The sequence below is a fragment of the Hermetia illucens genome, chromosome 2 (assembly GCF_905115235.1).
Source record: "Hermetia illucens chromosome 2, iHerIll2.2.curated.20191125, whole genome shotgun sequence".
NCBI lineage: Eukaryota > Metazoa > Arthropoda > Insecta > Diptera > Stratiomyidae > Hermetia > Hermetia illucens.
In genome coordinates, this window is record NC_051850.1 from 95,209,322 (window position 1) to 95,232,137 (window position 22,816).

The following is a 22,816-nucleotide window of genomic DNA, read 5'->3' on the forward strand; positions in this document are numbered from 1 at the left end:
TATATCTATGGAACGAGTTAAATGCCTATTCACTCGTTCCGGTGATACTGCTTTGCATGCCAGATTCCAGTCTCTCGGTTGAGGGCTGTATGCATCTGTTGGCCCCGAGATTAGATTTTGGATGCTGCCTGGGAAGTGCACTTCAAGCAAATGGTTTGCCGTTTCTTCATCGCTTTCTGTGTACTTCCCATTCTGTAAACGTAAATAACCCAGTTTCTGGCTACGTTCTTTGACCAGAATCCGCTACAAATTGAGGTTGCCTAAAGAAAATTAGTCTCTTCGCAAAAGCGTCTCCAAGATGATCGTTTAGTCGATCTTATGCTCTTCTTTAGAGCCTTCTGTGCCTCTTTATGGCGATTCCAGCTAGTGTCTGATTCACCCTTCAGAGTATGATTGAGGAGCATCCTTGTCGTTCTCCTCTGTTTTGCCAAATCCGAGTTCCACCATGGTTTTTTACCCTTCTTTGGCATCTTGAGTGGACAGCTTTCTTCGAAAGCTTCTCTCATGCTAATTGTGATCATCTGGGTTGTCTTCTCAATTCCAGCAATGGATTGGATGCGCTTCCCAAGGACCGTGACTCGGCCGCTCAATTCTATTTGATACATCACCCAATCTGTCTTCCTCGGATTTCGAAATGGAGTGGGTGAAGGTGGATCCATGCCCATAACGAAATCAAGGTGTCTGTGATCCGAGAGTGTGATATCGTTTGATACCCTCCACTCTCCGATCAGAGCCGCGATATCAGGAGATGCCACAGTGATGTCGATGATCTCTCGCCTGACCACGTTGAAGAAAGTGGGTGCATTACCCACATTTAGGATCTGTAAATCGGTTCCTACTAGATACTCCAGTAGTCTCGATCCTCTTGCATTGATGTTCGAACTTCCCCAGCATATGTGGTGAGCGTTAACATCACATTCTCCTATTACCACCATGCCTCTACTTTTGGCATATTGGATAGCTCTGAGCGTCTTCTGCGTCGTAGGGAAAATATGCAGAGCACCATAGTATTTCTTTATCTCCCTGTTGACTTTTTATGGTTAACTTAGCCGGTGTGGTGTCGCCATCACATAGGTCGTTAACCAAGTTAGCCTGGAAGTCATTGGAAACTACCGTGCAGGCGTGGCGTCGATCGCTTGCATTGGCATACAATAGGTCAGAATGTTGGAAGTTTAGGCCCCTTACTGCCCTACCAGCAATCCACGGTTCTTGTATGAGGTATATAAATGTCTTGCAGCTATTGATCCGTCTGATAAGTGCAGTCGCCGCTTTACAATGCTCCAAATTTATTTGGGAAATGTGGCACCTCATCTACATTTCAGATGAAGATGCCGAGGGCTGCATATCCCCTTCAACGGTTTTAGGAACCGACACTTGTAACGTGACGGTCCCCAGCCCATAGTGGAGCCAGCAGCCCGATTTTTCCCGAACCTTCTTAACATCAGGTTCGGGAACGCCGATAGTGAGGAAAGTTCTCGGCCTATCGACTCTCTCTCCTGTTTTGCTGCCTAGCAGCAACCAGGTGGAAGTGTTGAGGTTGTTCTGTACACCAAGTTGTTCCAGAACCCCAACACCATTTCGTTGTTCCATCCTAACATTGTCAAGAAGTTGCGAATCCAATAATCACCACTGCGCCTTAACTATTATCCAGTTGATTTGCTTATCACTTCGTCTTCGGATTTGCTTATTCACTTGATTACCAAATAAACTGGCAAAGGTGAATCGGCAGTTCAAAACTGATTGGATTAATTGCGCCATAGCCGTCATAACCGTCATCCGCCATGGCAACAATGATAATACAGTTTATCCGAGAATAGCTTGGGCACTAATCAAAGACTCAACCCTTCCGCAAAGTGTCAAAACACTGCACGTCAAAATATTGACGGTCAGTTTTCGTAATCGAAGCGTTTTTGCGAAGCAGCATTGTCTCCGGGAGTGGTTTATAAGTTTTTTGATTTACATGGTAAAATGGAAACGACAGCGCACAAAATCGAGGAAAAAGAGCGGACAAGTGATGTGAAATTGTCAGAGAAAATTCCGTTCAATAAAATGGTGCTCGCTTCGGGCGTGAAAAGTGGATTGCACCGAGCAGGTTACGTCTACCCAACGGTGCTTCAAGCCAACGCTATTCCTATTGGGAAAGCCGGAATTGGTAAGTTCTCTTAGTTCAATTTGGACTGACTTTTGCAAACTCCTAATCTTTCCGTAGATCTGATTGTGCAGTCGAAGTCCGGCACGGGGAAGACATTGATTTTTACGGTGGTGCTCCTCGAGGCGATTCACGAGAGCCGCTCGCAGCAGCCCCAGGCACTGATCCTGACGCCAACAAGAGAAATCGCGGTGCAGGTGGAGACCACAGTGAACGTTATCGGGAGTTGTTGCCCAGGTACTTGCTCTGGCTATTTTCAGAACATTCGTTTTGAATGCGCAATTAATTGTCTGCCTGGCGAGACCTTGAATAGTTTGTTATTGCCTCGTTCAGACTCCTCACCTGTCGTGAATGGATTTATGATCCTGGAAAGCATTAAGCAAGGAAGTGGGAGATATCAAACGAGCAAAAGTTGATAAATTGCGGATTAATAAATATTTCAGCGCAGATTTCGGATGCGAAAAAGTTCCCAGTAATGGAACTAAAGCGCAGTCCTATTGAAAATCTTTAATCTATGTCGGCACGTCAGGACAAATTCGCTATAGGTTTGTTCCAGATGGAGTATAAGTCATCATTGCTTCAATCGGGTTTTGTTCGTTTCCCATCGACTTCGATGTTCGGGTCATTTTTAGGTAGTGAGTTTTCGTCAACGCGAATTACATGACCGGTGGAATCGGACTCATGGCGATCAGGATGTGTGTGAAGAAATGGAAATGGAAGCCTACGCTGCAATGTACCGTGGCAGTGATGATACTTTGAATCGGTTCTATGTGCCAGACACCAAAAGGGCTCAGAATCAAAAGAGGAACAAAGGCCATCTCGCAAAAATATGATATGTATGCTATGATAATGGAAATAGAACAATTGACGAAGCAAATATGATATGTTAGGATAATTCGAAAACGATATGGGGATAGAATGATTTGATCCGCTGAGAATTTGAAATTTAATCCGAGTATATTTCGGAATCCCCTCTGACAATCAAGTGAGAGTGGACACTGCAGCCATCCACAACACAACCCTCCGCGATACCTATAAGAGGGAGATGGATGCCGCAATAACTGCAGTCAACAGAGGACCTGGAGATGAAGCATCAACAAATGATCTTCACAATCACCTGAAGAACGTTATCATGGATACGGCCACAAGCATACTTGGCCCCAGCCGCAAAAGGAGTCGGAAGGGCTGGTTTGACGATGAATGTAAACTAGCAACGGAACGGAAGAATTCCGCATACCGCATCCTGCCGAGACCAAGAGGGAAATCTGATTTCCGACAGAACGGACATATTAGAGCGATGGGTTGAGTACTTTGATGAGCTACTGAACAACCAGAACATCGGCGAGTTGGAGGTCCTGCCAACTGAAGACAACGGACAAATACTGCCACCACCAAGTTTAGGAGAAACAGTTCGTGCAATTCATCGACTAAAAAATCATAAGTCGAAAGGAACCGATGGAATTACAGCCGAATTGGTTAAATATGGAGTGGGACAGCGAATCAATGCCTGACGATTGGCAACGGGGCATTATCTATCTCATACATAAAAAGGGAGATATCACACAGTGCAGCAATTATAGAGGTATCACGTTGCTGAGTACCATCTATAAGATATTCTCCACTATCTTGCTAGGCCGGATAGCCCCATACGCCCAGAACAGCATTGGCCCATACCAAAGAGGCTTCACTCCACGCAAATCAGCAACAGATCAGATTTTCTCTCTGCGGCAAGCGATGGAAAAACTGTTGGAATATGGACAGCAGTTGCACCATCTGTTCATTGACTTTAAAGCCGTCTATAATAGCATAGCCAGGGTAAAACTGTACACGGCCATGAGAGAATTCGGTATCCCGACGAAATTAATTAGACTGACTAGACTGACCCTGACCAATGTGAAAGACGAAGACGAATCACCCAACAACATCAAACCGCACTGGTCAAACCGGAAGAATAAGGATAGGAGAATACAACTTTGAGACCGTTGACAATTTCTCCTATGTAGGGGCGAAAATCACAACCGATAACAGCTACGATGATGAAATCCGCGCACGGTTGTTGCCAGCCAACAGAACCTATTTCAGCTTACAAAGACTTGCGCACGAAACGTCTCACCATAGGGTCAAAGCTCTTACTGTGCAAGACTATGATCTTGCCAGTCCTCATGTATTCCTTGGAAACTTGGGTTCTCAGCAAGAAAAACTGCGAACTCTTGGCCGCGTTCGAGAGAAGAATTCTCCGAAGAATTTTTGGCCCCCTACATGAGGATGGACGATTCCGTAGTCTACACAATGACGAAATCTATGAGCGATACCATGACCGTCCGGTTGTGGATAAAATCCGGCTCAATAGGTTACGGTGGGCAGTTCACTTAATCCGTATGGATGAGGATGATCCCACCCGGAAAGTCTATAAGGGCAATATCTATGGTAGAAAAAGAAGACGAGGCAGACCATGCCTGAGATGGAGCGATGGGGCAGGTCAGGACGTCAGACAGCTTTTAGGGATATCGAATTGGTGGACCTCGGCGCAAAACCGAGATGTCTGGAGTTCCTTATTAAGGCAGGCCTAGACCGGATACCGGTTGTTGCGCCGTTGATGATGATGATATTTCGGAATGGCACTACACGTATGATTTAACTATGGTGCATATTATCAAAATTAAAATAAAATTATTAATCTGGCAAATAGATCTATGAAGCAGTTGGTGAGGACTCAGAACCACGAAGGACAATAGGGCGGACGATACTGCGGATTTGAGATATTCGTTTATGCGCCGATCAAAAAGAACGCCAGTGGTTGCACGCCACTTCATCCAGTTCCAGTTGCGCTGATGTGTTAAGGAGTGGTCGCGAGATATTTAAATCTGGGGCCTGTTTCATTGGTGCCTGTTTCATTAGCCTCGAAAATCCTATTTTGTCCAGGTTCAGTATCAGACCGCGTTACTTGAGACGATCGTTCCACTTTTGGACAAGTTGCTCGAAGTCAGCTTTATTATGGGGCGCTTGGCAAAGCGCATGGATCAGTGTATAGGGCGCTGGACATTGGATACCCCGTGTGACAGTGTTCGTGACAAAACAAAATACCCTGTGTGGCAGTGTTCGTGACAAAATAATAAGGAGTGGCAGCGATTCCTTGATGAACACCAACAGAGACAAGAAGGTGTTTTGATATACCTGCCACAATTCGTTTCTTCATGAATAACTATTCACCGTGTGTTGTGTCAGTACTTCCACAGGTTTTGGCGAAGCCGGTCTGATTTACGGTAGTTTAATCGAAGCAGCCCAGAATGCATTGAACAATCTTTATTATATGAGATAACAACCAACTAGATGGCAATTCGAACATCCTGTTGAACTGCCTTCCCTTTTCTGTATTTTGGAAGGCGTGCTTGCGAGTCAGATTGAAAAACTCACTAAGCCAGAATGTTGGATCCTAGCTCTTCGCTTCCCTGAGCTTAGCTGTGATGTCGCCAGGCGCTGCTGCTTTCCTCGTTTCCAATCGGTTTGTCATCTCCATTTCTGCTGTGCTGAGAGGTGAACTTTCTCCAAATATCGGCAATGCTTACAAAAGTGGTGGATAAGCAATATTTCTGCTACAATCTACTTGGAATATTCTGGCCATCTACCCGTCGCGGCTCGTCGGTCGGTAAGCAAAGTACCGTTCTTGTCATTAACACAGTAGAAATGTTTGATATCGTGTATGCGCTGGTGTCGGCTATTGACAAATCAATATTCATATCTTTTTCTTCCTTTTCAGCCTTTGTCTCATACGAACGGGGTCGGCATCTTCTGATTGTTTACGCCATTTTCCTCTGGATGGAGTCGTTAGGCTTTCAAATCGTCATCCAGCGCATCGAGAGACCGTTGCGTCGGCCGGCCTTTTGGCCTCTTCCTACCGGCTTCCATGTTCAACCAAGTGATTTGTCGTTAGTGCGAATTACGTGACCATACCTTCGAAGACGCCTCTCGAAATTTTTCCACAATCCTATATCGACCGCGGATATTCCCACTGCGTGTTACGCCTTTAATAGTCGGTAAACACTCGGAACCATAGAGTGCGACAGAGCGAACGACATTGCGGTAAATTTTCGACTTGATGTTCGTTGATATATTGATCACAAATAGTGCCAGTTGTGAAACGCCACTTCATCCAGATGCCAATGCGTTCATCTTTGGTTGATAGCATTGATCCGAGATATTTAAATCGCTCAGTCAAAATTTCTGTTCTATTCACATGCAATCTGAGACCGTGTTGCATGGGGCGATCATTCAATTTTTGGACAACTTATTCAACATCATTTTTCTATTAGATACATCATCTGCATAAAGCAATGTATAAGGCTTTGGACGTTATTTTGGTGTGTCGGATAGAGGTACAATAGTTTTTCAACAGTGTTATGCTCCACGTGCAGTTGACTTCATCTTTCAAAGTTACACGCCTCTTTGTCCAGAAGCAAGTGTTCCTTTGTGTATTGTGTGAAACAAAACTTTGTTAAAATCGATTCAACGTCTGCCTGCCTGCCACCCCCGACTTACTCGGAAACGTCTGAACCAATTATCACGAAATTTGGTGAAAGGGGGTGATCTGTGAATCCTTTTACTAGACGCCAAGCGAAGGGGGGCGGGGGAGGTTTCCACAGCATATGGTTAATGGTGGGGGCTCAAATGAAAAGGTTCGATTAGCAGCAAGCGAAAAATCTGAAAAAATCACAATGATGCGCCTATATGAAATCTAGGCCTAAAAATACATCCCATTCCGGTATCTGCTCAAGTAAAGTCAATAATAGCATATCACTATATGCGACGCCCAGCATCCGGTATTCCGACGTGTTTATTTTGTTTTGTTTATCGAATTCTATGCGACGAGGAGCAACTTGATGGATATCTCTCCGTTAACAATGCTTTATGTGCGGGAGTTTCCTGTACATAGTTAAACAAGTCGGAATACCGGAAGCTCGCGCTTCGGGTATAAAGGTTTTGTGTTCATCTTATGTGAGAAACTTCAACGCACATTTTTCTGTCCGTATATAGCTACAAATCCAACATAATCCTTCATATTTTTCCAAACTACGAGACATACGTACATATTACAGCCATAGATATCACGCTCACCCTAAACAAACAAACTGCCTATTACCTACTGTACACATATATGCACGTATCTAAATTTATCGTACCCATATTTCCGATTTACGTCTTATATCTAACTGGATTAGGCACTACCCGCAAAGTTCATTAGCACGCATATATTATATACCTACATACACACATGTCTGGCTGACAAATAACTAAAAAACTAAAACAAAATAATTCTCTGCGACCCAATTCATAAGAACTCATTTCGTTGTGGTATTGACGAATTGATATGTGATGATGACGTCATGCAGGTTGTAGAGTGCACGAAATTCACAAAAAATTGTAAAGTTTCACCCCCTATAGCTTTGTTAATAATAGTTGGATTTTCTTCAAACTTGACCAAACTGTGCATTATGTTCTTCGTTACACGCATGCCAAATTTTGTACTTCTGGGATGAACATAAGGGGGGGTGCCGGGTAAACTTCTAAAATGTGGAAATATATTATTATTAACTTTATTTGTGCAGATATCGGAACCGGATATATTTTGAGGCCTAGATTTCGTAGAGATGCACCACTGTGATTTTTTTCAGATTTTTCGGTTGGGTAGGTTCTGAGAACGAGACCTGTTACACTTTTTGGGGGTCATATTTTGAAACCTCACTCCCCTACGTTTCATCTAATATCAAATATTGAACCAGGTTCGAAAAGTACTAATTGAGACCTTTCATTTGATACCCTACATGGCTACATTCTGTGAAAAAAAAATTTGCACCCTCCATTCGCATGTATGGGGAGCCCCCCCTTAAACTTAACACAAGATGGCGCCACTTACTGCATGTAAAGGGATCACCAGATTACATACTCTCACCAATTTTCGTGACAATCGGTCTAGTCGTTTGCGAATAAATCGGGTGTGACAGACAGACAGACAGACAGACGGACAGACAGACACCGTCTCGATTCTAATAAGGTTTTGTTTCACACAAAACCTTAAAAACAAGTTTCAAGGTTGGGATGGCATTTAGACCATCCATGCGTTTGCGGGAAGTATATGAGAGTCGAAAATTGAAGATGGGAGGAGTTTTGAGTTTTAATTGGTTTCCTTATTTCATTAGACTACATTTATGTCTCCTATATAAAGGTTAGTCAAATTAACCTGCAGCATGACAAAGCCTCTTCCTAGCTGAGACAATCCTGTTCTCAGAACCTAGTTGCGGTCAACTCACAATACCAGGTTAATGGTAAAAGGAGAAACGAAATAGTTGCTGCTGCTTACTTACTTTATGATTTTTTGTGTCCTCCACGCAAAAGCTAAGGGATCTTATAGCGTATGCGGAATCAATTGGCATTGAACTCTTAATAGCGCTCAGCATATTTGTTGGGGAAGTAGCAATGACGTGACTGTACTAGTTGTTGGCCGAGATTGCATTTGATTGGCAAGTGGTGTCTCAGGCACAATGTTATGATTTACAAAAAGGAAGACACTAAATAGTCTTTACCTCCCAGAGGTGAAAGATGCAACCGTTCAACTCTCCGAAGTAGTAAAACATCTCAGAGTTATTCTAGATAAGAAGCTTCTTTGAACAAACATGCAGGGGCAAAGAAATGAGCTCTCATGGACTGTGCTGGCGTACCTTTGCGTGGACTTGAGACTTACGCCTCAAGTAGTAATGTGGATATATGTATGTTCCTATCATTAGGCCGATGTTTGCCTATGTATTCGTAGTGTGGTTGGTTAAGGTGAAACAAAAGAATTTTCGCTGAAAATTAGCCACACTGCATTGAACTGTGTGTCTGGGTATTACGGTACAATGAACACGACATCCGGCGCAGCTCTAAATGCATTACTCAATTTGCAGTTAGTTTTATTTATTCAAAGTACTGCAATGAGCGCAGCTCATCGACTAATTATATTAAATCTATCTGGAAACAACGGACGTGAGCATTGGAAGAGTTATTGAAAGACGGCGATCCTAATAGCAGTAATTTGAGTGATTGACGAGCAGTTAAAGAGCAGGCGCATCGCAATCTGTAACGACATACAAACTTCATCGTGGGCGTTGAGCAGTCCGTTAATCATTTCAAAAATCGCTGTTTCTAGATTCAATGCAGTGGAACTACTCTGGGTACCCAGGGTATAGAGGGAAATGAAATTTCGGATGCCTTAGCAAGAGGAGGTTCAATTTCCCCCATGCCCAAACCCGCAATTGGAGTGTCATTAGCATTGGCTAATGTTGCTATCAAAAACCGGGAACAACCTTCCAATTATGATAGGTGGTAGAGCCTTAATGCTGCGGAACACACCGAACTTTTCCTATCAGAACCAAACAAACATACTCCAAAGTTTATCTGTCGAAAAGCACGAAAACTTGGGGGAGTATTGTAGGCATTCTAACTGGCCATAATTGACAAGCTGGGCATACGTTCAGAATAGGGATTTTTCAAGATGATATGTGTCCATTCTGTAATGAGGAACTGCCATCCACGGAACATTTTCTATGTGTTATGGGCACATCAGACATCAAAACTTTGGCGCTAATGTCTTCCAACTGTAGTAGGTAGCATCGCAGCCACTAACTGTGATACATAAACGAATCCGGGATATTCCGTTAGACGGTTGAATCGAATACCATCCACGCACACCTTATTTCATTTTTTTTTCATTATTAGTTAATTTGCGTTTTTCTTTTTGATAATTTGGATCGGCTATTTATTACTTTTTCCGATTTTAACACTTTTGTTTTGCCTTTGTTGGTATACTTTGACTTTCAGTTAGTACATTTTCTTATCCCGTATTGGAAATTTTGTTCGGTTTTCTCCAGTGGAATATTCTTACGTTTCCTTTTTCACTCTTAGCTGTTGTTGATCATCACCTCTTTTAGTCTCTGTTGTGCTATATTTTTTTTACCTGCTTATTTTATACTCATTTAGTTTTGGAGTCGGAATGTCTGAGAGCGAACGCGATGGTGACCAAAATAACAGGGAGCAGTGGTAGGTTTCTTTACTTCCCGATTAGTATTCTTGTAAATTTGCCAAATAGCCAGCGTTTATCGTCAAGAAACTTATGGTTGTTTCTTTTTCTTCATTTGGACATCGTCATTCCCAAGCCAAATATCTCGGTGGATGAACCGCTTAACAGGCTTGGTGACCCTGAGGGTTGCATAAGCGGCTTTGTGAATTGTGTTTTTAGTTTGTTTGATCCTTCGGCGTTCGTAACGGTTGATAATCGCATAAGTAACATCTTTTCTTCTATTTTCCCACGAAATTGCAACGCGGCAAGACGGCAATCAAAGGCCAATGTTGAGGTGGTCTCATAGGGAACGGCATTTTATAAGAATATAGTCGATTTGCGTTTCTCTTTTCGCACTATAAAATCTAGGAAATCTAGGATTCACAAGTACAAGATTATGAGTGCCCGCAAAATCGAGTATATGCTCCATACCCTCATTGCGTGCTCCCAACCCTTTGCCTTATGACATCTGTTACCGTCTACCTTTTCACCTACATGGCCATTGAGGTCACCTGCAATGATAGTCATCAGCAGCACATTACAAGTCTTACAATCGACAATTTGCCAGGTGGCTCATTCTAGGTATTACGTCGATCTGTCTGGTCCATTGCGGTGGGCTTTATTAGCCGGTCATCTCATGGCATCACGGAAACCCTCAGAGGCAATGTCGACACCATATTCAGTCTGTGGGCTACCAAAACAAAGAAGTTTATAGTCATTTTTACTGCGTTCCCGAGCTATATACCAGCATTTGGCATCAGACCATTGGATTACTTCTAGAGGCAGATATCAGTTCGCTTTTTCCGAAGAGTTCTTGCCAGTTCCTATTTAGCCTGCAGACATGTATTTGTTTTGCTCGGACTAACTTACGTTCTGATCCCGTCCATGCGTCAAGAACCCTTCTCCATTTCTCGGCAGACCGTGGTCCGTCCTGGCGCGTCGGCTGAGGCAGACGCCCTAGTATTTCTCCGAGACTTGTCACTCAATCTGATCATTTTGTTTTTAACGACATTGGATACATTTTCTTGGTCGGCTTGTCGCGGGGCCCGTCACCAAAAAAGGGCAGGAAAGTTTTTGCATAGTAGAGTAATTCAGAATATACTTGCTCTTTTTTCCTGTTCTCAGAATTTTATTTTTGTTTTATTGTGGATAGTATAAAGTACATTGCCTCAAATCCTACCTCCTCCTTTATTTGGACTTGGGGCCATGCATTCTATATAAATAATATGGCGGAGTTAAATCAATACTCATATCTCTGCCGATATTTAAATATGGGGCTACTCAGGTAACGGTGATCGCTCTCTTTGTCCCCGGTTGACATCCTTGTCCAGAATGGCCAGAATTTTGTCAATGAAAAACTTATGGTAGAGGTGTTTTCTTTTCATTTGAACATCGTCATTCTAAAGCGAAGTATCTCGGTTGATGAACCGTTTACCAGGCATGAGATAGCATTTGTGTAGGCCGCTTCGTGGATCATATGTTTGGTTTGATTCCATGTTTTTTTGAGGTCGGTATTAGTCGGTAGTCACGTGAATGAGATCATTTCTTTTTTTTCTCTCGGATTAACCGTCACTTGTTTTGAATTGATTCGCAGGACAGCAATCAACAACTAATGGTGAGGTGCGGTGGTCTTATGGGCAACTGTTTTACTGTAGCAATGAGGAAGTGTCGGCTTCTTTTGAGTATATTCGATCTGCGTCTTACTATTTTCAATACAAAATGTAGGTAAATAGACAGACCGTTTAACAAATTGCATCTGGTCAAGTACAAGGTTGTGAATGTCGGCAAAATCGATGATAGGCTTGCCGGCCTCATTGCATATGTCAAAGCCTTTGCTCGTAGGGTACCTGCGTCTGGAAGAATTATTGTGCGTCTTCTAGGTATTTCATAGTTACGCCTGGTATTAGGAATTCTATCAGGAGTGTTTTTGTGCTTTTGCACAAATACTGAACATTATCCGAGGATATATATGATAGTTTTACTGCTCTCCCCACAAGATCTTCTTAGCTAAGTTTACCTTCCAGTGCTCTGTGAATATATCCATTGTGTTCCTAAGATTTCTGGGTTAGGTTTCGGTTATATGTTCCCAAAAGCACCCTGAAATGTTCCATTCCTGGTAACCCCACTATATTTTCCCCCAACCGTACCTCCTCTTTCCTGAGTGTCATAACCATAAAAAATGTTCCCTGTTCTATAGAAGCGCTATAGTTGTTTCTGATCCTTTCCTTACTATCTTGACTGTTGCTTTATTGCCCTCTACTGCAATATGGCCCAAAAGCCAAAGTATCTATACCTCATTGTATAAGCCGAGTACATTTGATTTATGAAGGCATTCTCATACCAGTTTAGAATTTACTTAGTTAGATTTTAGGGCGTTGATGGCTGTCTGGTTAGTACTTAGAATTGAGGTGTTCTGCCTGCTATAATATTATATGCTCAAGATATTTGCTCGATCGCTGTCACCCGGGCGGTCCATTACAAAGATCTTTACGATAAACTGGACACTTAGGATGAGGAGAGAGATCTGTATCAACTTGTCAACACGAGTGCGCACAAAATATCGAGCACTTGTGTTGGGTTCATGGAAAGAACAGTACTTTGCTTACCGATCGATGAGCAGCGATGGATCAATGGCAGGCAGATTTCAACGGAAAAATTTGTGCATCTTCCACTTGCACAAGCATTGCCGGCATTTGGAGCAATTCCACCTGTCAGCGCGACTGAAGTCGAGGAACTTATGAAAGAATAGAGGAAAGCAACAGGACCTAGACGACATCGCATCTGAACTCCTGAAAGCGAAGAGCTGAGACCCAACAGTAGGGTTCAGTGGATTCTTCAAACGGGCTATTGAGGAAGGTAGAACACCATCTGACTGGCAAGAAAGTACCACAATGCCAATATAGAAAAAGAAAGGTAGTTCAGCAGAATGTTCAAATTGCGGTTGCTGTCCCATATCATGAAGATTTTTGAACGCATTCTTGACCACCGTATTCGCGAAATCGTTCACATAACCGTGAATCAAGCAGGGTTTGTCAACATTTGCGAGATTACTGACGCAATACACGCTGCGCGGTTACTCATGGACCGTGAGAAATATCGCCCCCTTAACATTGCATTTCTGGATCTGAAGATAGCGTTTGACCCTGTCCCGCATGAACTGATTTGGTATACACTACGGCAACACCTAGTATCAGACGAACTCGTGCGTTGTTTTACGTTTTACGTGTGGCGGGTGTATTAAAACCGCTTCGTGTCTCTGACGATGTTCATCAAAGAAGCGCCCTCTCTCACCCCTCCTCTTTATTCTTGTTATGGACACTGTCACACAGTGTTCTCCAGCGCCCTATATACCGCTTTATACAGATAATATTACCCTGACGTCTCATAGCAAAAATGATCTCGTGCTTGTCCTAAAATGGAATGATCGCCTCATGCAACACGATCTCAAATTGAATCTGAATAAAACTGGTTTTTTGACAACCAATCCCCATGAATTAGGCACATCACTTTCAATGGCAGTGACCTGCCCAGAACTTAGCGATTTAAATATCTCGGGTCAATGCCATTATAGTGAGCTTTTATTCTTCGAAATAGGTTTCTGACATGTTTTTCGTATTTAACAAAGTTCAATACACAATTTTAAGAAAGTACTCTTATTATAACTCCGAGATATTAGAAATTATACTGATTTCCGTTTGTAACTGTTTTCTTTCTGCACGAAACTCGTTCTTCTCACAATGATTGCGAACTGTCTTTTTTCTTATTATTATTATTTTTTATCTGACGTTTCTCGTCACCTACTCTGTTCTTCACTCTTGTAGCGAGGTCTGAACTGAGTGGGGAGCGCCGGTGACGTCATCTGTCCGCTGGTATTCGCGACATTCGAAATAAATTTCGAATGCCGCGAATCCTGCCGCGCCACATCACTGGCGCCGGTGACGTCATCTGTCCGCTGGTATTCGCGCCACACCATCAGCCAATGGAGGATTGTGTTATGAAATCGGTTCACCCATTAGCGCAACCTCGATGATGTGGCTTTTCACAACTAGCGTTTTTGTTATCAATGGATCAACAAACGTCTCAAATCGATATTGCGTTAAACTAGAGGCGTGATACGCTTTGATCCCATCCGAAATGAGGATATCCGCATCCCATCATGGTTGACTGGATTTTTTGCTAAGGTTATAGGGGAGACGTTTTTATTACCTTACGCAATTTCCTCCTCGAGTCAATCTTCCCTTTACGGTTCTTTTTATTGTACGAGGTGAGTTCTGTATTCTTCTCCTTATCCTTGCCCTATTAGATAGTTGGCGTGTTTTAGGTAGTAGGTTAGCGTTGTTATGCTTACACCAACGCATTTAGTTTACTGGTGCTTCCTTGTTAGCCGACAATTATTTTATTCTTAAAACCATTGGCAGTTATCTCGCTATCGCATTTGGTTTTGACAATCTTCTTCATTTTTCCAATATAAACTTTCAGATTGTGCGAGCTTGCATTTCGTATTGCGTGGTTTCAACATCCATTCGACTCGTAACATATAATTGGTCGTACGAGGTTGTAGCGTCTGCCATATAAACGGAAACTATCTAAATATACCTATTATCAATGACTTTAGTTGTTGCCGCAGATTTATTCGTTTCCTGACTGGGCAGTGCCAGTGTTGAATTCGCTTCGGGCAGTGTTTTACAGCTAACATACCTGCTCCATAAGTTCATCTCTGAAATGCATTAGAAGTTAGCTTCAACTAAACTTTGGAAAAAAGAGTAGAAATAGGCTGCTTCAATTTTAAGAAGAGATCATCTAGTTTTTCGGGTGTAGCAAACCCGCAATTTGGCCAAATTTTGTGACATTTATGTCGTTGTGCGAAGCAGGTTTGTGTCACTTTGCTTATTTTTAAGGTTTCGTGTGAAACAAAACCTTATTAGAATCGAGACGGTGTCTGTCTGTCCGTCTGTCTGTCACACCCGATTTATTCGGAAACGGCTAGACCGATTATCACGAAAATTGGTGAGAGTATGTAATCTGGTGTTCCCTTTACATGCAGTAAGTGGCGCCATCTTGTGTTACGTTTAAGGGGGGGGGGGCTCCCCATATATGTGAATGGAGGGTGCAAATTTTTTTTCACAGAATGTAGCCATGCGGGGTATCAAATGAAAGGTCTCAATTAGTACTGGTTCAATATTTGATGTTGGGTGAAACATGAGGGAGTGAGGGCTCAAAATATGACCCGCAAAAAGTGTAACAGGTCTCGTTCTCAGAACCTATCCACCCGAAAAATTTAAAAAAAATCACAGTGGTGCATCTCCACGAAATCTAGGCCTCAAAATATATCAGGTTCCGATATCTGCATAAATAAAGTTAATAATAGTATCTTTCCACATTTTAGAAATTTACCCGGCATCCCCCTTATGTTCGTCCCAGAGGTACAAAATTTGGCATACGTGTAATGAAGAACATAGTGCACAGTTTGGTCAAGCTTGAAGAAAATCCAATTATTATTAACAAAGTTATAGGGGGTAAAACTTTACCATTTTTCGTGAATTCCGTGCACTCTGCAACCTGCATGACGTCATCATCACATGTGAATTCGTCAATACCACAACGAAATGAGTTCTTATGAATGGGGTCGGAAAGAATTATTTTGTTTTAGTTTTTTAGCCATTTGTATATGAATATCAATTACTCCAATCAGACATGTGTGTACGTAGGTATATATATGCGTATATGCGTGCTAATGAACTTTGCGGGTAGTGCTTAATTCAGATAGATATAAGAAGTAAATCGGAAATATGGATACGATCAATTTATATACGTGCATATATATGACAGTATTCGGAAATAGGCAGTTTGTTTGTTTAGGGCGAGCGCAATATCTATGGCTGTAATATGTACGTATGTCTCGTAGTTTGGAAAGTACGAAGGATTATGTTGTATTTGTAGCTATATACGGATAGAAAAATGTGCGTTGAAATTTCTTACATAAGATGAACATAAAACCTTTATACCCGAAGCGCGAGCTTCCGGTATTCCGACTTGTTTTCATTTTGATAGCTTTTCTTCAAGCAACCAAGTACTTGTATGTCTTATATGTGGTGTTTCTGCTTTGGATCTTAGACATTCTCCACAAGGTTGGCAGGTTACACACTTAATGCATCTGATCGTTTCGGGAAATGTTCCCGAATCTGGCAATTTAAATGATCCGGTAAGGTTCGCCTTTTCCTTCCTTACCTAATTCCATATTAACGCTGCCGGCGGACGCTGGATGTAGACATTTGAAAAAAGTTTCCTGATAATATCAGAAGGAAGTACTTTTACTCGACCAGTTTTTGAGGATATATAAGCTGTAATTATGAGCTCTTTGGATGTTTCTTCAACGGGCTGCATGGCTGCATGGTACATATACTATCCATGATAAAACGTATGTCATCTTATTGCAAAGATAACTAGCATCAAAACAACATTAACCTAATTTGTGCAATTGCCGCCTCGTCATTAATGGTACATTGTTCGAGCATAAGGTCAGTTGGGTTTCAACTTGCCGACACCGTACGAGCAGTCAGATCGACCACTTTCCGATCAGGTTTAGATGTTACCTTCTGGATGTTCCTAACAAGTGAGACGCTGACATCATCCTCGAAAGGGATCACTATCTGATAGTCGCTTACGTTCGCTTGCGTTTTCGTCCGCTATTTCTCGCAGAATTGGTGAGCTGCGGCACCCTCAATTCAAAATCGACCGCTTGTATAATGTAGCTGCCGCTCGACAGTGCGAGAGCTATCTTGCTAATCGAACGCTAGATACACTGAATAACCCGCGGCCATCAAAAGTGTTGTTTTCTCGAGTGCTACACATCATCGGTCACGTCTCAAAGCGGCATCATAAGATCTGGTTGACAACGGAATCATAGAATCGGATCGATGAACGAAAGGGATTGAAGGCTCTTGATCGCTGCAAGCGACGGGAGGCGTGTTGCGCCCAAACTCGAATACTGAGATCCCGAGAAACTCGACTACGCTGATGACATTTGTTTGCTCCCTCATCAAGTCATGGATGTTTGTCCAATGGCTTTGGATTTGGAAAGTAATGCATATAGCGTTGGCCTGAAGAGAAACACCAACAAGACCAATGTTCTCCGTCTGCCAGGTTATCATACCCTCCTTATCTGCATGGGCAAAGCATCGAACGCGTCGATTAATCTGTATATCTAGAAAGTGTTTTTTTTTGTGGCGATGGGGGCACCAAGCTGGGTGTTGCCCGGCGCATTAGCAGTGCTAGATTCGTTTCTGCTGCCTTGTCTAAAATGTAGAAATGCAGTTATCTCAATATCAATATTAAGTTGAGACTGTTCTGTACAGGTGTTCTTTCTGTGCCCTTCGTTAACACCTATCTGGGTTGTATCATCGGAGTACACTGACCTGATACTATTACAAACGAAGAACTCGGTCGCCGCACTGGTTTGGCACGCGATGTGATCGGAAGGCAAAAGTGGCAATGGATTGGTCACGCAACAAAGAGGGCCAAGAATTGTATTGCTGGTTACACCATGCAATTGAATCCACTCTTACAAGATGATTGGCGGATTGATTGTCCCAAAAGCACTCGACGCGGAACAGTTCAGACGGAGGGCATTTCGGGCAACCGCGAACAATGACGCAGAGGTCTGATTGACGCGTTATACCCCACCAATAGGTAAATGGCAACCATATATGAATATATAGTTGAAAAGGACCAACCTTAGGATAGACTAGAGCCCACTAGTCCAAGCTATCATCGGACAGGACCTTTTGGACTATAGCACAGGTTGCTAGTATGACTGCTTTTTACATTTCCATGTATAAGCCCGGCCCTAAGATCGACCGTTTCCAGAGTTTTATTCAAATTCTGCGCAACTAATCCCGTCACTAAAATTACGACTGGTACTATTTCGATCTTTTGTAGTCTCCAAGTCTGCTTCATATCGTATGGCAAAGGGCCGTAGTTTCGGATTTTTCCTTGCTCTTTTTCAACAGTGTTCAATTATGAAGTACGTTTGTTCTTCCTAGGAAGCAGAACTCAATGGGGTTTATTATGATTAACACTGTGGTCCGCGGCAATAGTGTGATCCCACAATAGTTTGACCCGATCATTTTCCAAGATTCTCTGCGGAGAATACTTATAATGAGGATGGTAATTTGCCACTAGGTGATACCTCAACGCAAGGTTTTGATGAAGAATCTTACAGACGGAGTTATGGTAACTGTTGGACTCGGTATTGTCCAACGTCCTGCACGCAGATGTTATGTGCTGGATGGTCTCCTCTGCACATTTGTTGATTGAGGTGTCGTTTATAATTTTTTATTGGTACCAAAGGATCCTGTATTGAAGTGAAGAATGCTTCGTTCTCATAGAATAGTACACCGTTTGTTAACCATTTCTCGGAGGCTTCAATGTCAATGCCTGGAAACAATAAATTATTTATATAATTTCTCTTTCCACATGTTGATCTTTTGTTGGACTGAAGCAACATTCGACATGGGATCCCATTTTCAAGTTCGAAAGAGGCAATTTATAATCTACCATAACGGTATTCTGATATAATTTGCTAGAGGAGGCTGGGGATTTATATTGAATGTTCGGTAATAAAAAATGACCCAAATATCAAAAACAACAGAAGAAGGTAATTTTTTTCCATGATAATGTGTCACAACACACAATGGAACTCCTTAACCAAACTTGGCTCCTTCCGATTGCCGTTTGTTTGCATCGATGGGATGCGAACTTGTTATGAAAATGTAAAAAATGTCGCAATGAATAGTTTGCTTCCAACGGTAAACATTTTTATTGGTGCGTTATTCACAAATTACGAAAAAGGTAAGAAGAAAGTATAGCTGGCAATGTCCAATAGTTTGAACGAAAAATGTATAACCGTTTCCTTACTAATTGTATGATTTTTTTCAAATATTAGCATTTACAACTCAGCAAGAATGCATCACAGAACAAGCTGAAATCTTTACCGTATTTGACGTCTCCCTATTTCGGGAGTTGTTTCCTTCATTAAGTCTTTTAGAACAACTGATGTAGCAAATCTGTCTACGTTTGCTCCAGTTTTCTCTTGCTTAATTTTTTATATTTTATTCCTTGTTTATTTTTCAATGTCTTCGTTCGGATAGGCCTCATTCGTTAATTACTTTCATGCGTGCATTATAACGATGAAAATATCTTAAAATTCTTTTTTTTTGTTTTAGGCTTCAAGGCAGTTAGTGTTATTGGAGGTCTCGACGTGGCTGCTGACCGAAAAAAAATTCAAAACGCTCGAGCTATTGTAGGAACACCTGGACGAGTACTGCATCTAATTCAAAACGATGTACTGAATACGTCGGAAATTAAATTACTAATTTTGGATGAAGCGGATAAAATGGTATCTGCAACATTTCGGGGCGACTTCGAGAAGATTTACAAGAGCCTTCCTTCCAAGAAGCAAATGATTGCTTGCAGTGCTACATTTTGTAATGATTTAGATAGCGATTTAGCAAAGTATATGCGAAATCCCTTCCTGATATCAACAGAGAAACGAGCAACAAGCCTACTAGGAATAAAACAATTGGTCTACAATATTACTGAGGAGAAATCTAATATTTTGGAAATGCAAGCGAAAACAGCTGCATTGAAGCAGATTTTTTCGAACATGTCCTTCAAACAGTGTCTAGTTTTTTCTAATTCGCAGTCTCGAGCCGATTCCTACCGCAGCTTCCTACATAAAGACGGATGGCCTTGTGAAGTAATATGCGGAGCTCAAGATCAGAAAACTCGTTTGGATGCATTCAATAAATTTCGCGAATTCAAAACGAGAATTTTGATAGCAACAGATTTAATGGCACGCGGTATAGATTCTGAAAACGTGAATCTGGTCATAAACCTTGAACTTCCGGACGATGCGGCTACATATTTGCATCGAGTGGGCCGAGCTGGCAGGTTCGGTTCACACGGAATTGCCGTTTCCTTCATAGCATCCAAAAAGGATAGGGAGAAATTAAGAAAAATATTGGAAGGCATTGGGTTTGGAATGGAAATTTTAAAATTTCCGAAGAATAAAATTGTAGATCTGTGGAATTTCAACGACCCAGAGGGAGAGAAACATCAATTAGGGGTGTTTGACATGAACGAGAATATAGAGTGTGAAAAAGAAAACATAAACAACAATGCTCAAGTGGAAGCAAAACCGACAGACTATGAAAAGATGGGTTCTAAACAACGCACTTCGCAGAGTAATGTCAAAATGGATGTACTGAAGCAGTTAATCGATTCAAACTCAAACGTCAAGCCTTCTAATAATAGGAACGGAAATTTGTTCAGCGATTTCATTGAAGACCTTAGCGCCAACTTAGATGAAAAAAATGAAAATGCAAATTTCGTTAGCCAAGATTCTATTAATCAGCAAAATGGCAGCCAAGCGATTGATGAGAAAAATGAACGCGCAAACTTCGTTAGTCAGGATTCAGTTAATTCGCAGAGGGACAGCGAAGCAATTGATGAGAAAGGTGAAAAGGCAAAATTGGTTAGTCAAGATTCAGTTGATCAGCAAAAGGACAACAAAGCGATTGATGAAATTTCAGATTCAAAAGAGATTCTAAATACTTCTAACATAGCTCCAAATTCGCGGGATTCATTGGTAAATTTAGTGTGCGATCAACGAAAAAATGAAGTTGCTAAGCCAGAAAGGAACGTGTTTGATGATTTCAATGCGACTGTAGAGAATGACTCCCTCACCACTGATGCATTGATCGTAGATAGTAAAACAAATACAAAGGATACGGAACCAACTTCTTGTTCGGAAAAACCATCTCTTGATGAATATGAGCAAGATACAGGAGATGATCACGCTACCAAAGAAAGCTCAACTTCTGGCAGAAAATCGATAGAAACTGGTGTGGTTCCTGAAGAAAAAAGTGGAAAGTGTGATAAATTGAGAAATTCACTGCGGTCATTATTGATCGAAAACGAGCCTGATAACAAGAATTCTGAGGACATTTTCGACGACTTTATAAGCTCTCAGTGTGTTAATTCGAATATTGAAGAATGTTCTAAACTTTGTGGAAATGACGTTAACCACGACGCTTCCAATACACCAAATGCACGTAATTCTAGCAAGAGTAAGGTGTCAAAATCGAAAAATCGAAAGCCTTCTAAGCAAGCAATGAAGGAAGCTATCCGCGAAGTTCACAATAATATTATATCTTCATGTGACTCACAAGCTCCTCCACCATCGATCAATTCATTTTCGGAGCCACAACCGTCTACTAGTTTTAGGTCTGGTGATGTCTTACAGAACAAATCAGATACCTCAAACTATCCACGCTCTTCCAGTCCAACCTGTGGAAATCAGACCAAAAGTGATCTCAACAATATATCTTCCCTGACTGAGGAACTTAACATTTCATTTAACGCTTCTGATTTTGTTTCAGAACAAGCAAAAGTAGATGCTTCACAACAAAAACGACCGGAAATGCACCGTGAAAACTCGGCCTCTACAAGTGAAGGATGGTCAACGGTTGATTCCGCTACCGAAACGGCATCTGAACATAACGAAAGCAGTGGCTTTGATGAAGAAACGTCTGAGGCTTCTTCGGGTGTTGTGACATCTGAAATTTCCAATAGATCTAGTTCCTCAGATAGCAGCACTGTAACAACTGATCATAGCGACTCGGATACCTCAGACTCGAACTCGTCAACTGAAACGGAGGTAGCCAGAAGTCCCAATGGAAGGAGATGTGAATTATTTAGAAATAAAAGGAGGGCACGTGTCTCCGCGAATAGGACAAATCAAAGCAGTGCACACACGATCAGCACTGCCAATTGGAATAACTTATATTGGAATCAATTCAAACAAATTCAGGATTATGTGGAACTTTGCAGGTATGCTAAACAGCAAGCGCCACAATATTCGTGATTTGGAAGATTGTCTATCAAAGTTTAGAATAGAATGCGTATAAATGTATTATCTATTTAATTGAATTTGTATTAAATATCACTCTGAAAAATTTCGAATAATTGGGATTTTATTAATAATTATATATTTAAATTCTCTTATTCATGGTGAGCTCTTCACAGTCGCGACGTGTTACTGAGAACAACACTGCTATCACCGATTCAACTCCGAAATATGAAGCAAGCACTCTTTCACAACAGATTAGAGTGCGACCTCTCTAGTTCCCGAAATGAGCGACCTGCTTAGATGTCAAGCTACCTCGGCTACGACGGCTTAAGACGGTCAAATTACGTAACTATAGACTTAGGCCTACCGGGGTACATAACAATTGGCTCATTCGAAACAGTTGTTTTCTGTAAATTAAAAATCACACTCAGAGTCTGTGAAAAGTATCAGTTTTCCATAATTCCGCTTTGTATGCACCTTCAGGGAAAAAAATTGGACATTACCTGGAAATTAGTTTGTAATCCAAACTGGAATACTGCGTTGATGTTTGTTAACTTCTAAACTAACCAAAGGACAAATTGAAATAGGTGTTCTACCAAAAGGTGACAAAATGTAGCTCAGATAAATTTTATTTTGAATTTCGTGTATTCATAACTATCTGAGCTAG

The 22,816-nt window shown here is 41.7% G+C and overlaps 1 protein-coding gene across 1 annotated transcript; it reads left to right on the top strand.

The window, feature by feature from the left end:
• Window positions 1–1,879: 1,879 nt before the first annotated feature.
• Window positions 1,880–22,288, top strand: LOC119649388 (probable ATP-dependent RNA helicase DDX20). The gene is made up of 3 exons (XM_038051509.1): window positions 1,880–2,152; window positions 2,210–2,386; window positions 19,463–22,288. Exons 1-3 carry the CDS (start codon window positions 1,969–1,971, stop codon window positions 22,162–22,164), a joined length of 3,063 nt encoding a protein of 1,020 aa, XP_037907437.1. The 5' UTR covers window positions 1,880–1,968; the 3' UTR covers window positions 22,165–22,288.
• Window positions 22,289–22,816: the final 528 nt, after the last annotated feature.